Source organism: Mauremys reevesii, linkage group 1, assembly GCF_016161935.1.
Source record: "Mauremys reevesii isolate NIE-2019 linkage group 1, ASM1616193v1, whole genome shotgun sequence".
Taxonomy (NCBI): Eukaryota; Metazoa; Chordata; order Testudines; family Geoemydidae; genus Mauremys; species Mauremys reevesii.
The window spans coordinates 83,977,054-83,991,472 of record NC_052623.1 but is presented as its reverse complement, the minus strand read 5'-3'; the positions used below and the strand labels follow the sequence as shown (position 1 = coordinate 83,991,472).

The window sequence follows — 14,419 nt, the reverse complement described above, 5'->3', positions numbered from 1 at the left end:
ATGTAATCTTTTTGACCCTCAAATATCTAGTTGCTGTAACTACCCTTTGATTGTATTCACGTTTTCATGCGGTTAACAATCAATTTAAAAAGATCTAATAGAAATTAAAGTGCTCACCATTTCTGCTTCTGGGGTAATCATCCAGTTCTGAAGTCGATCTGGATTTATTTCTATAAATACAGAAAACATGTATGAGTTGTATTACCATAGCGCCCAAGAGCTCTAGTCATGGTGCAGGACACTGTTGTGCAAGGCACTCTACAAACAGAGACCAAAAAGATGGTCTTGCCCCAAAGAGCTTACAATTTAAGTATAAGACAAGATACAACAGATGGACAGACAGACAGACAGACAGACATAGGAGAGTACATGGAAATAATGAGGCAACACTAGTCAGCATTGACAGGCTGTGGTCTCAGCAGTATAAGCTATTGTTATTTAGTACTAATCTTGCAGTAATTCCCGGAGACCTCAATTACAGAGTGGAGCATCATTCTCCTAGGTGCTGTACAAATATTTGAAAACATGGTCCCTACCTCATTCCCCTAGGTTATTAGACTGGAATATCAATGAAGATCAGACACAGTGCAGCATACCAGTCTAAGGAGGACTATTTCAATTTTATGGGTGCAAGCTTATATTTTTAAGTTTGTTACATGGTGATGTACTTACCACTTCCTAGTTTGGAAGTGCTATTGTAGCTGAAAGAAAAGTATGGCCTTACATGCTACCTGAGGATGTTTCTCGGGAAATCCTTGTGGTTCATTGATCCTATCATGCAGGGGAAAGTGCCTATGAGTTTTAGCTGACAAAAAAAAAGTCATCAGATGCACAAGAAAATGAATAGTAGGCGAAAGTGTTCTGGCTGCCCAATGTGGAAGTTAACATAGCACCTGGCTGCTGTATGCTTAGCTCTAGCTCACGAAAGTGAGGCTCTGACTGTACATACAAATATGGTGTTTATTTAGAAAAGGAACAAAGAGCTCATTTCTTGGACAGCAGCTTCAATATTTAAACTACTGATGGCTGTTACAGCAGCATCACTGTATGCAGTCACTACCCAGTGCAAAATGAGTCTACCGTATTAAGCCAATACGGCCTTTTCATGCAATATTCTTAATTGTATACAGTTTCCTGCTCCCCATATTAATTGTTTGTCCTAACAGTCTGACTGATCAGTTCTTGCACTGGTCAAGAGCTGGGTGTTACAAATGCTCAACTGCATATAGAAGCAGTTACAACAGGGAACAAGGAAGCTAGACCTGGGCTTATGCCTCTAGCACCTTTGGCCTCTCCCCATGGCTCCACAGCATAACCATTTGGTGCAAAAGCCCTCACCACTTTCTGCGGGCAGAGCACTAAGAGGACAGAATACCCATCAGTAGACCTTGGCGAAATATTTTGGACAAATAGTTTATTTGCCAAAAAATGCAGTTTTGGTCAATCCAAAACTGTCAATTTGACAGGAATTCACTAAATAGTTTCAGCCAATTTTTTTCCAGGATTTAAACACCATTCAAAAATGGGGAGGTGGGGAAGAAGAAGAGCTAGTGGTAGTCCTCCCACATAACCGTTAGCCCTCGGCGAGGGTACTCATCCACGATGTGAAAAACCCTACACCCCCCTTTCTATTTAAAGTAGAGAAGGGGTTTGAACTGAACCTCCAACCTCTCAGAGTGCCATAACCATTTTTGATTCACTAAAAAAATTCAGAATTTTAAGTTTTGATTCAATGAAACCTGAATTTCATTTTCAAGTTTTAGAACTGCTAGCAAACTAAAAAAATCATTTATGTGCAGTTCCATGCATCAGATGCACCATCTCAGGTCTTGGAGTTTCTTCTTGTGACATCACAAGTGCCCTACTTATTTCTATTGGAAGAGTGGACTAATTGCTGAAAAAGGTATACAGATGACTCCTAGTACCCCACAGTTGATTGTATCTGAATTAATGTTGGATGGGAGAGTTATGGATAGAAGATATTTTTATGGAGATGGGGAATTTAGTACTTTTAGGGTTATTCCAATAATTAAAAGGAAAAGAAAATACAACTGTGCATTTAAATGAACCAATGCACTGTTAACAAAAAAGCTTCTATTAAAAGCAGAAAAGAAGATAGCAAAAAACCAGGCATGGGTTAAAACAAAACAGAAAATAGGCAAAGTTTAAAAAACCGAAAACTAAAAAGATGTGTGCCATCTTCTTGATAATTTTGTACTTTCATTGTATCCCTCCTTTCCCTGCTTATCTTTTATGTTGCACAATTTTCTGTGTGGGAACCATGCCCTAGCTTGTATAACACTATGACAACCACTGTAATAGCTGAGATTGTTTTCCAGTCTCATTAGTCCACTCCCACCCACAAATTCACCTCCTTACACTTCCTGGCTTTCTTTATAGAAAGATCTACCGACTGAAAGATGTTCTATGTTACAAACAGAGTATGGCTTAAAGAAACCAGGTGGCCAAAGCTCCTGTAGGTGAAAGCATAGCACAAGGACTGCAAAACAATACTGCTGGTAAGGACTCTAATCGGCACCAAACCAAAATGGTTAAAATTTAATGTCAAATCCAAGGCTGTGTAATATAAAGGTGAAATTCTAACCTGCCTGGAGATTCAGTATCATACCAACCTGTCAGCAAGAAAGTGTCCAGATGGATCTTCAAAGTTTTGAGATACTTCATAATGGTCATAATGTCTATAAGCAAAAAATAAAATAAAATAAATATATGAAATAAAGTGAATTAAGTAAATATCAAACCCAAATTGGGAAGAGATGAAGAAATAAGGTACAAACAACATGTACACAGCAAACTGAAATTCTAGGAGGCTCAGCTCCTGTTTCAGTTTGAAAGCTGTATCTGTCACGCAACTTCATTTCTAAGATCTTTTATGAAGCCAGTCAGACCTACTGTCTGTCAATGACAATAATTATCAAACACTGATACCAAAGTGCTAACATTAGAGGAATATGTATATCTATATGAACACAGCTTTTTGGGGCAGGGGCCACATCTTCATACATGTTTGTATAGTGCCTAGCACAATGAAGCTGCCATCCCAATTGGACCGGAAAGAGTTGTTAATATTGTTAATCCATTTAAAGTCCTACTTCAGCAAAGCAGTTTGCTCATGCTTAAGCCCAACCCTGTTCGGCAAATCCTTAAGAGCACACTAAAAAAAAAAATTGTTTCTCTGATATTTTAGTGAGAGTGGCACTTCTGTGTTACTTGTAACACTAGTAGATAAAATATTTTCAGAAAGGAATGTTATTAATAAGTTAATGTGTGTCCCTTCCTCCCGCTCTCTTTACTCTTTAAAATAGACTGCTGAAAAGGGTAGTGGAAAGAGATTGTCTGAAATAACTAGATTTAGACTAGGTATTTCTAAAATGCTGTGGGATCTAAGCTAATATAAATTATCTCATAGATACTGTAGTACAGGGATCAGCAACCTTTGGCACGTGGCCAGTCAAGGAAATCCGCTGGTGGGCTGGGATGGTTTGTTTACCTGCATCGTCCGCAGGTTTGGCTGATTGCAGCTCCCACTGGCAGCTGTTTGCCGTTCCAGGCCAATGGGGGCTGTGTGAAGCAGTGTGGGCCATGGGATGTACTGGCTGCTGCTTCCCACAAACCATCCCGGCCCACCAGTGGATTTCCCTGATGTGCCGCATGCCAAAGGATGCTGATCCCTGCTGTAGTATCTTTATTCCACAATTAATAGAAACATATTGCTGTGCTGGTCAAACCACTACAAGATAACAGCAGTAAGTGTTTGACTTAGGAATGCAGAAATGCAGCTGGTAGGAAATAATTAACTCAGTATTTCATTATAAATCTCTACATATGTGTTGAAACACAGACTTGCAAATTCCCCATTAATGCTACATATTGTCAATAGAGCTAGGTGATAACCTCAGGTTTTCATGGTAAATTTTCAAGTTTTTGGCCCAGCTCTTATCAGTCACCATGTTCATTTGCGTAAACCCTTTTGAACAAAAACCTATGAAAGCAAATAAACAAACTAATTTCGTTAAAAGACAAAACCACCAGCTTTAATTATGGGCCTGATTCTGTCACACCCTTACAAACAGTGAATAGCGGTTTACTCTGACACTCAGCGGGATGATGAGCGAAATAAGGTATCACTCAATAGAAGGAAGGATGATAGGCCCTTATGTTTGACTGAGGTACAAAATGTGTATTGGTAGTGTAATGAGACATAGGTTTAGGTTGTCACAGAATGCACTCTGCTTAGTGACTTCATGTCTATCTTTTCTCTTGATATTCACAGAAACATATGTTTAATATACACATACTTCAGGATATCTGCATTATCTTTGAAAATATACTTTTGAAAAGTAAATGCATCTCTCCCATTGTGAGTGCCGACCTTCGGTATTGGGGCATCTGCATTGGTATCTCCCTTTCTTTTTCCATGAGCCGCTTCTGCTCCTCGGCCTCCGCCCGCCGCTTCTGCTCCTCAGCCTCCGCCCGCCGCTTCTGCTCCTCAGCCTCCGCCCGCCGCTTCTGCTCCTCAGCCTCCGCCCGCCGCTTCTGCTCCTCAGCATACTGTTGTTCCTTTGCTTTCCACTCTCTTTCAAGCTCTAGTTCTTGGGCTTTCCTTTTTTGCTCCAAATGCAGGGCTTTTTCCTCTTGAAGTCTCCTTTCCTCCTGGAGTCTCTGCCTTTCCATTTCCTTCTCTTCCTCATTCTGCTGCTGTTCCCCCCATTCATGTCTTCTGCCTCCTTCAGGAGCATCAGTGTCTTCTCCCATGTTTGTTCTCCAGCTAGAAATAGGTGGTGCATGTGCAGTTACCGATACTGTGTTTAAGGTTAGGGCAGTCGGCTCCTGTAGGAGGGGAAAATAATGGTTTTAGAAACATGATAGTGCAGGCTACCTATTTAGGAAACATTTTATTTTGTGACCAGGGACTTGAGGGGAAGAATCTCAGGGGACTCTCAGTGGCAACAAAGAGTGTGCTTCTTAGTTTATGCTTTAGGGATGTCTACAAACACAGTCTTCTAAAGTGAGAAGTTCCATTTTATTTGCTAGCCTTGATTACCCCTTTGCCTAGTCTTTCCAAAAGTGTCTGCAGCTTTTATTTTTTAAACCACCTTTATGCATGGAACACCTAACCTATACTTATGCTTCAGGCCATTCCTTCTCTTCTTAAGTCCCTACTAAAAACTAATTTCCTACACAATTTTCACAATAAGTAAGTCAGTGAATATTCACTCACTTTTTTCCTTATTTTACAGGTTGTTAGAAACAACCTTAAATGAATGACAGTGAGCACATATCTAAACTCAGTATCCATGTTAACTGTACTGATGTAACCCTCATCCTTCAACGTCCCCAACATCTAAAATTTAAGAACATAATGGCCATACTGGGTCAGACCAAGGTCCATCTAGCCCAGTATCCTGTCTTCAGACTGTGGCCAGTTCCAGGCACTTCAGAGGGAATGAACAGAACAGGCAATCAAGTGATTCATCCCATCATCCATTCCCACCTTCTAGCAGTCATTTCTGACATTCTATTTTGTATGCACTCCTCTGAAAAAGGTCTTTGAATAGTTTGTTTCCATGCAGGAAGCAAAATAACCCTTTCAAATGAAGGAATAATGTGTTAGCCCAGATCACACTCTCAGCACTTATGGTTTAAAACAAAAGGTCCTTAAGTCTTTCACTAGGAGGTGCTCCACAGCTTAATTAAGGGACACTAGTCTTGCTGTTTAAGTTATATGAGCTTTAGATTTGTTTTGCTTTCCTGTTTACTACTTTATAAGCATAAATATGCTCGTTGGTACACCTGAAGGAGGAGGAAGTGCTCTCTGAGCTGATACAGGAACAGAGAACAACGATGCCTCCAAAGCATCTGGACACCCAGAATATAGCCTGTTCAGCTGTAGAACAGACTACAACTGCAGAAGGAAGCAGCTAAAGAAACTAGACACACTCTTGACATTTTGAGATATATGGAAGACTTTCATCAGCAAGGCTGTAGTTGATATTTTCTCTAAATTCTTCAGAGGTAGGATGGCTCTGCCTTAAGACCGCAATTTAACAAGGTACTTGAGCACATGTCTTAATTTGAGTATGGAATAGCCCTAGTGACTTCAGTGGGACTAGTCATAGGCTAGAAGTTAAGTACATGCTTGATTACTATGCTGAATCAGGGCTGAAGTTGGTCGTTTTCACTCTGGTCACAATGATATTGTTTTGTTTTATAAGCCAGTTACCAACTTATACATTTCTTCTGTTCATACAGCTTAGCGGCATGTTGTCCTGCTGTCTTGAATGAGTCTAAACCCAACTGATCATAAAAGTAAACCACTGACTTTGTACAGAGTTATTTTTATTCTAGGAGCATTTATTCTCTGCATTGGGCAAATGAGAAAGCAACAAAGTCATTTGCATATTTAAGTACCTACTTCCACTACTGCTCAATAAAGGAACCATGAGAAACTTGAAAAGTGAACAAACACACATCACCTACCTCATCTAAATATTTGGAACTCTCTCTTTCTGCTTCTTGCTGAGCCTGTAGCCATTCTTCCCGCAATTTCTCCTGTTCACGTCTGTATTTCTCCTGGCGGGAAGAGTCACTGATTATATTAAAAGTAAATTAAAAAGTGACAGGAAAACAAGATCTTCATTTGTATTAAAATATTTGTTTTCAGAATAACCTTGTGCAAAGCAGTACGTCAAGTATAATAAAAACATAAGCAGCACAGAATTCTAATAGATCGCAGGTGGCGAAATCCTGACCCTAATGACGTCAAAGAGAGTTTTAACCACTGACTTCAGGGGAGCCAGGATCTCACCCTAAGCCTCAGAAGACTCACCAACCTATTACATTTCCGATCTTATGATTTGTTTTTGGTTTAGCTATGAACTTATTTCTATTAAGCTACAGTAATATCAAATCTTAACTATTTATAACAGGACTAAAAACTTTTTCGTTGGTTACAAGTTAGTAATTAGAGTCCTTAAAAAAAAATCACTAATCATTTATTGGACCAACTTACCGCACTCATTTTGGGACTCTGATTATGTATTAATTTATTATTATTATTATTATATCTCCAGAAGCACCCAAAATGCATTTGGCACGGTACAAACACCTAGGGAGGCACAGGCCTTGCCTTGGAAAGATGAAGGGTAGGAAAATTATATATACACACTGTTTTGTTTTCATGTTGGGTTCATCATCCCCCTTAACAGAGCTTCTGTGGGTTAAATTATACTCAGTGCAACCAATAATCTTTGGATGGTTAATGAATTTGCACGCAATGCTGAGGATGTAATTTGAAGATAATGAGGTTGTACATGTTTATTGAGAGAAAAGGCCTCGATCCAGCAAAGCACTTAAACACACCACAACTTTACACACAAGTAGTGCCATTTGGTTAGTTTCACTTGGACTACTCACACGCTAAGTGCATTACTAAACTGAAGTCTATAATTTGCCCTGAAGAATCTCTCTCTCTTGTGATGGGTGGAGATGGAAACATTAGGGTTACCAATTTTCTAATCACACAAAACTGAACACCCCTACCCCACCCCACCTCTTCCCCGAGGCCCCGCCCCAACTCATTCCATCCCCTCTCCCTCTGTCGCTCGCTCACCTCCACCCTCACTTTCACCAGGCTGGGGCAGGGGGTTGGGGTGGGGGTGGGTAAGGGGTTCAGGGTACGGGAGGGAGCCCTGGACTGTGGCAGGGGGTGTGGGCTCTGGGGTGAGGCTGGGGATGAGGGCTGGGGCAGTGGGTTGGGGTGTGAGGAGGGGGTGATGGGTGTGGGCTCTGGGAGGGAGTTTGGGTGTGGGCTCAGGGATGGGGCAGGGGGTGATGCCCCCTGCCCAGGGATGGGGCAGGAGGTTGGGGTGAAGGCTCTGGGATGGGGTTTGGGTGGGGGAGGGGGCTCAGGGATGCAGCAAGGAGTTGGGATGCAGGCTCTGGGAGGGAGTTTGGGTGCGGGTGGGAGTTCCAACTTGAGGCAGGGGGTTGGGATGTGGGAGGGGGTTTGGGGTTCAGGCTCCAGCCAGGTGGCGCTTGCCTCAGGCAGCTCCCAGTCAGTGGCACAGTGGGGCTAAGGAAGTGGGGCTCCCTGCCTGCCCTGGCTCCGCACGTCTCCTGGAAGTGACCGGCATTCCTGGTTTGTAGGTAGAATGGCAAGGGGGCTCTGTGAGCTGCCCATGCCCACAGTTCCTGGCCAATGGGAGCTGCAGAGCTCGCACTTGAGAGGGGGGCAGCGTGCAGAGCCCCCATCGCCGCCCCTGTGCCTAGGAGTCGGACGTGTTGGCCACTTCTGGGAGCCATGAGAAGCGAGGGCCAGCAGAGAGCCTGCCTTAGCCCCACTGTGCCGCCAACTGGACTTTTAGCAGCCTGGTCAGTGGTGCGGACTGGACCAGCCAGGGTCCCTTTTCGACTGGATGTTCTGGTCAAAAACTGGACACCTGGCAACTGGAGGAAACCTCCCAGCTTAATACCAAAGTCCAGGCTGGATATGCAGGATTAGCAATTAGAAAAAGTATTTCTTTTGCTCATTCACTGACATTCTCACAATCCATTTTTAGAAAGCCTCTTTCAATGGGGAAGGAAAACAAACTGTATGTTAAGACTACTTTAACAGCAGCTTTGTGTGTCCCTAAATATTTAACACTCTCTAAAGCTAGCCATAAAGAACATGAAGCCTATTTTCTCCTTTTTTTAAAGGGAGGTTAGAAGTGCCCAAGTCACTCTATTCTCTGAGCCTCTACACCTCTCTTGAGAGTGACTGGTCCACTGCTATCCCAAAATATTGGGCGATACACCACCAAGTTATCACAGAAGTATAATTCCCAATACAAACCATTGTTGGAAAAATTAGTACAATAGTGGCTGCCTTTTTTTTTTTTTAATACATAATACTAGTATCCTAGTTCAGATAAAATATTATATTCCATTGCTTAATTTTCTATTGTGATTGACAATCAAGAAAACTGGAAGTGAAGGGGGTCACCTATTATAGAAAAATAAATTTTAATCAAAATTAATGAAGACTAAAAGATATCCTGTATAGTCCATACACAGCATTTAAAAGTATGTTTAGTTTGGCAAACTACAAATATGTATGAACTGTTCTTAAAAATAAGCCGCCTTAAAAATTAAAAGATTAATTGTAAACAAATCATTCTGAAATCAATTAGCTGGGTTATAGACCTGTAAGTAGAGCTGGTTGAAAAACCATTTCTTTCTAGTGAAAATTATGGAAAAAAAAATTTCAGTCAAAGTTGTTTGTTTGAACTTTTTGCAGGGAAAATTCAAAACAAAACAATGTATATCACACCAACATTTTGTTTCAAAAGGTGAATTGAAACAGTACATTTTGATTTGTCAGTTTGGGGATTTTTGGTGCATTTTCCCCTTGGCCTCTTCTCCCCCCTCCCTTTTTTTTTTTTTTGGCCACTGACTGCAATAAAACTCTGATCATTATTATTCCCCCGCTACCATCACCACCACTTTTTCTGCTCTAACTTTTCAAACTCTCTCTAAATTTGGAAAAGTTAGAGTGACAAAAGGAAAAATGAAACTAACTCTGCTACTGTGTAACTTTTCCAGAATTGGACAGGTTCAGAAAAGTAGGCCATCCAAAGTCTAATATTAATAATTGTTAATACTTTTGCTGCTTTTATTCATAGATCTCACAGCACTTTACAAACTTGAATGAGTGGAATTATCATTGTACAAATGGGAGAAGTGAGGTGCACAGAAGTGAAACCATTCATCCAATGTTATACAGCATCTCAGAGGCAGTGCTGGGAACAGGGCGTAAGTCTACTGAACGGCAGTCCCATATCCTTCCCTCAGTCAAGGGAATCTCTGTCTATGAGTACGTAGATAAACTGTACCTGAAGTAAACGTTCCTGTTCTTTCTGCCATTTTTCCTGTCGTTTTCTCTCTTCTTCTTGGTCCCAAGTCCAACGACTAGGAGCATTAATAGACGGAACCGGGAGCTAAAAGATCACAAAAAGAGGATGATTAATCCACTGTCATTTTAAAAACACATTTTTAAAAGCTAGATAAAAACACATTTACAAACATTAGCTACAACCTTAGTGCAATAAAAACCTACACACTTACAACAGTTAAATTGTAACCATTATTACCAGCTTTAAAAAAGGTTTAATCAGCAATCTGGATAGGTTTCTGACCAAAATAAGAGCATACAATATAAGAACAATAGGAAACGTAAAAGCAGGGTTCCCTGAAATGAACAAAGCCAGACAAACGAATAACCTCTTTCATTAAATTCATTTATAAGCAGTACTCACATCAGACACTGCAGGCTCTGAGCCTCCTGTAGGATTTAGGGTAGAGAGGGGAAATAGAAAAAATGAAAAAAACATTACGATTATGTGTTATGAGGTTTGCTTAAATGTGGAAAGTTTCACCTGTATGAATTCCAGGATATAATTTGTTAAACTTTAAACCATACTTGTTTCATTTGACCCTATTCCCTTTATTTAGGTCAAGGAATCTTTAGGTATCTTCAAACTAATACACATCTATCCAGGAAGTTTTTGAAAAGAGAATAACCCTATTACATGTTCAAATCTTTCAGATGCTATCTATAATTATTTGGTCTTGAATTAGCAGTACATCCCCAGCCTTGTAACATGAAGGACTAATTACAGTTTTCCCTAGCTACTCTGAAAAAATAACTCAGTGCTGTTTCATAATCCAAAAAGCTACTCTCTTAAACAGTTTTGTTAGGATTCAGTTATACTGGTTATATATTCAGGATGCTAGAGACTCACATTTTACATTTATTAATACCAATAGGCCTTCCAAAAGCAACTAATCTTCCATTACTAACCAACATAAATACCTCCTATTCTACTCCCAGAGAGAGGGTATCTTCAACTTTTCCATACTTGATAGTGTGTGTCACACCTGATATTTGAAGGTTGTCACTATAGCTCTGAGCTTATGCCACAATGATAAAAAAAAATGCATGCACTGCACTGATAAACAACACTGTGGGAAAACTATGGGAAATACACACTTACAATTCAGGTTTTGGTTTTGTTTGTTTTTTTTTTAAAAAACAAATTCTTGTCCATTTAATTTTATTGTCCCAAATAACCAATAGTTTAGATCATGTTACTCACCTGCAAAATTTAATTGGTGGAAAAAAGTAACAGGAAAGCAACATATTGGAACCTATTTTCCTACACTATAACAAAACATGGTGGAGAAAATGGAGCAAATTTGGTGTACAAAAAAATGTATAATGGCTCAGAGGCCTTATGTCAAATTAATAGATGTTCATTTTTATATCAATTATATATCTTCAAAAACAGGAATTTATAATTAGTGACAAATTAAAGCTCCTTAAGTGAAACTATTAATATATCATATATTTTAACTATTAATACAATATGTATGTGGATATTAATAGTATGCTTTACTATATAAAAGATTCTTTTCAAACTAGGGAAAAAGGACTGCAAATAAAATACTGCTATTAAATTCATTATACAAAAATAATAAGGAAAAAAATATTTAACCAAGGAAAATACAGTATTATCTTAACAGTTTGGTTAAAATTTCATTATGTTTAAAAATACAAAGCACACATTTAGAAATGAACAGTATGAAGTGTGCAGTGGCATTTCAAATGTCACTTTAAAAAGACAACCACTCAGTGAATTCCTAACTCTCCCGGAGTCAATGGCAAAATGCCATTGACTTCATGGGTCCAGAATTTCATCCTCAAGGTCTACAACAAAATATTGAAACATACAAAACCGTTTTAAAGACAGTGTTAGATATTTGACATTAGTGAAAATTTGAGATGTGACATGCAGAACACACCAGAAAAGCAAGCCTACAAAACTGTAATGAGAGCTTTATTTTGCACACCTTAAAGCATAATAATAATAATAATAATAATAATAATATAAATACAATTTTTTTTTGCAAAATTTGTATTGCTTTTCTTTGGACTTGGTCATTGTTACCTACTTTATAATAGTAAGTTATCCATTTTATTGTATTCTATCAATTTGGACATCGGTGTAAAGCAGCAGCTTTGAATAAACTGAATTTACTATAAATATTTTAACAGCTCTTTAGCCTGTGCACTAAAACTGTGCTGGAATGGTCAGTTTTAAGCTGTTTTGTAGGGAGTTGCAAACCTGAAACAAATCTGTTACAAGTGGAAAAGTGTTTTGAACAGCATATCAGAGGTTTAAAAGGTTTTACATATACCAAAAAAAAAAAACCACACACAAAGACCCATTACCACAAAGGTAGACCCATGAATTGTAACAACAACCTGATGACCCTGGGGAAAGAATGGAAATGGATTATGTTGTTTTGTCATGGTTGCAACAAACAACACTGAAAAGGCTTAGTACCCAGCACCAGAGACTTATTAGGTAGAGTGTACAGTGGGAACAATTTCATGAAAGTACATGAAATGTTAGCTTTTTGTTTTACCTTGTTCAAAAAATTGTGACCGTCTTTTTAAGTTTTTCAAAGAAATAGGTTCAGATTCTATTTGAAAAATACAAAGAATACAAAGAAGTCAATACGGTGCTGTCTAACTACATATTTTTTAATGACTATCACCATTGGATAACAAAAGACATTCATCAGACCTTTCCAATCTACAGTAACATCACTTGGAAAAACTGAAGGATAGAGAAAAGCTAACCTTTTATTATAACAAATGCAGATTTTTTTAGTAGGTTACATCACACAGAGATTAGTACTTCATTTTAGTACAACTGCTATCCATCTACTATAACAGCATGGTTGAGCCACTTTGTGTGGGCCTGGATGTCTGGCAGCACCATTTTTCTGACCTAAGATCCCACACAGATTTTAAAAGTCTGACAGATTTTACAGATTCAGATTCCTTGGCATCTCTTCTCCTCTACTACCCTCAATTTAACTGTGAGTCAAATGCAATCGTACCTTTGCCTAGGTCTATGTTCCACCATGCACATTTACAATACTATACAATGTAATTGCATGAGTGGTTCCCATTAGGGAATTAGAATTCTATTAGGAGGTTTAAGTGCCTACGTTCCCTCCCCTTCTTCCCTCCCCCCAAGGCTACCTTTGTTAACAGAGTCACTAACAGTTATGGCACAGAGCCAACAATATGCAGTCCACATACCAAAAAAGTATCACACTTGAGTTCTAGCAAAACAGATATTTGGATGCTTTTCATCCCATGTCTCCAGGAAGGAGGTTGGAAGGGAGAGAAACCACATATTCAAATTCTTAAAGGCAGAGGAAAGACTGATCACCATAAAGCATCTTTATGTTATAACCATCATTGCAGAATGAATAGGTGGAGTTAAGTTTCTGTGTCTTCTTGTTTCTCCTCTTTCATCCCTACCACACAGTCAGTTCACAACCAGTCATGCTGCGATCTAGGAACTTATCAGTACTCTGTTTGCGGTTCTTAAACCATTCAATGCTCCCTGGAATAGAACTCCATGCCCCTCAGATGCAATTGGACCTACATGCTACACTTGTAGCTTTCATTTTCTCAGAGGCCTAACATTTATTTCACTGTATAGTAATATTTACAGATACAATTCATGTTCTCTCCTCTCAATTAGCAGCTGAAAATATTGGCAGTTTACCTTTTTGTTCATTAGAGCTCAGATCTGCTTGCATTCCATTTATCACTTTTGCTCCAGTATCCTACAAACAGAAAACAATTTTAGTATAATTTCATGTGAATCAAGTTTAACATTTCTTCCCAGAGAAATTCCACACAGCAAAGTGTGTCAGGTTGTTATAAATTCCTCAAGTTAAAGCAATTGTTTAAATCTTCTTGCCTATATTTTATATAATAAAAAGACCATAGGCATTAGCTGGGATTAATGACCAGTTGCAAGATGATGGCCGAAAGGAAACCATTAATTCACCAGAATATGTCATGGGCCAAGATGGATATCCCCGTGTTTTGTTTATAAATAAAAGCACACCATTTCTGTTTCTTGGAATGGCAGCATTCATTTAAATGGTCACTGGAAATCCCTTGTACTGAGCATTTCTAAAGAATTCATGCTCTATAAGGGTTATTATAATCAAAAATATGTTCTGATTAAACTTAAGACAGCTGGTACTTTTTTTTTTTTTTATTGCTTATACACTCATCTGGGCAAACAGAGGTTACTCAAAATGTGTTATTGGCCTTTAACAACATCATCTCAGTATTAGCAGTATCCCATGTTTCCTATAATAAGCATATGGAAGTAAAGGGAATACAGCAAACCCTGCAGTAACTTTATTTAAGGCAAAACTGGCAAATTTTTAAAGGTGACCACTGCATGCAGGGCCAGTGCAAGAATGTTTCGCACCCTAGGTGAAACTTCCACCTTGCGCCCTCCCTCCCCCCGCGCCT

At 39.2% G+C, this 14,419-nt stretch overlaps 1 protein-coding gene across 8 annotated transcripts in view; it reads right to left on the bottom strand.

Moving 5' to 3' along the window:
• The window catches only part of LMO7 (LIM domain 7), a 187,204-nt gene that overhangs the window by 13,681 nt on the left and 159,104 nt on the right, over positions 1–14,419 (bottom strand). For 7 of the 8 annotated variants that reach the window (XM_039544106.1, XM_039544125.1, XM_039544115.1 and 4 more), the window contains 8 exons: positions 13,653–13,713; positions 12,493–12,549; positions 10,320–10,345; positions 9,897–10,001; positions 6,502–6,594; positions 4,394–4,851; positions 2,634–2,699; positions 118–170 (listed from right to left, as the gene is read on the bottom strand). In XM_039544106.1, coding sequence (XP_039400040.1) covers positions 118–170; positions 2,634–2,699; positions 4,394–4,851; positions 6,502–6,594; positions 9,897–10,001; positions 10,320–10,345; positions 12,493–12,549; positions 13,653–13,713 — 919 coding nt within the window. The remainder of the gene's footprint in view (positions 1–117; positions 171–2,633; positions 2,700–4,393; positions 4,852–6,501; positions 6,595–9,896; positions 10,002–10,319; positions 10,346–12,492; positions 12,550–13,652; positions 13,714–14,419) is intronic. The other variant, XM_039544132.1, reaches the window with a different exon arrangement.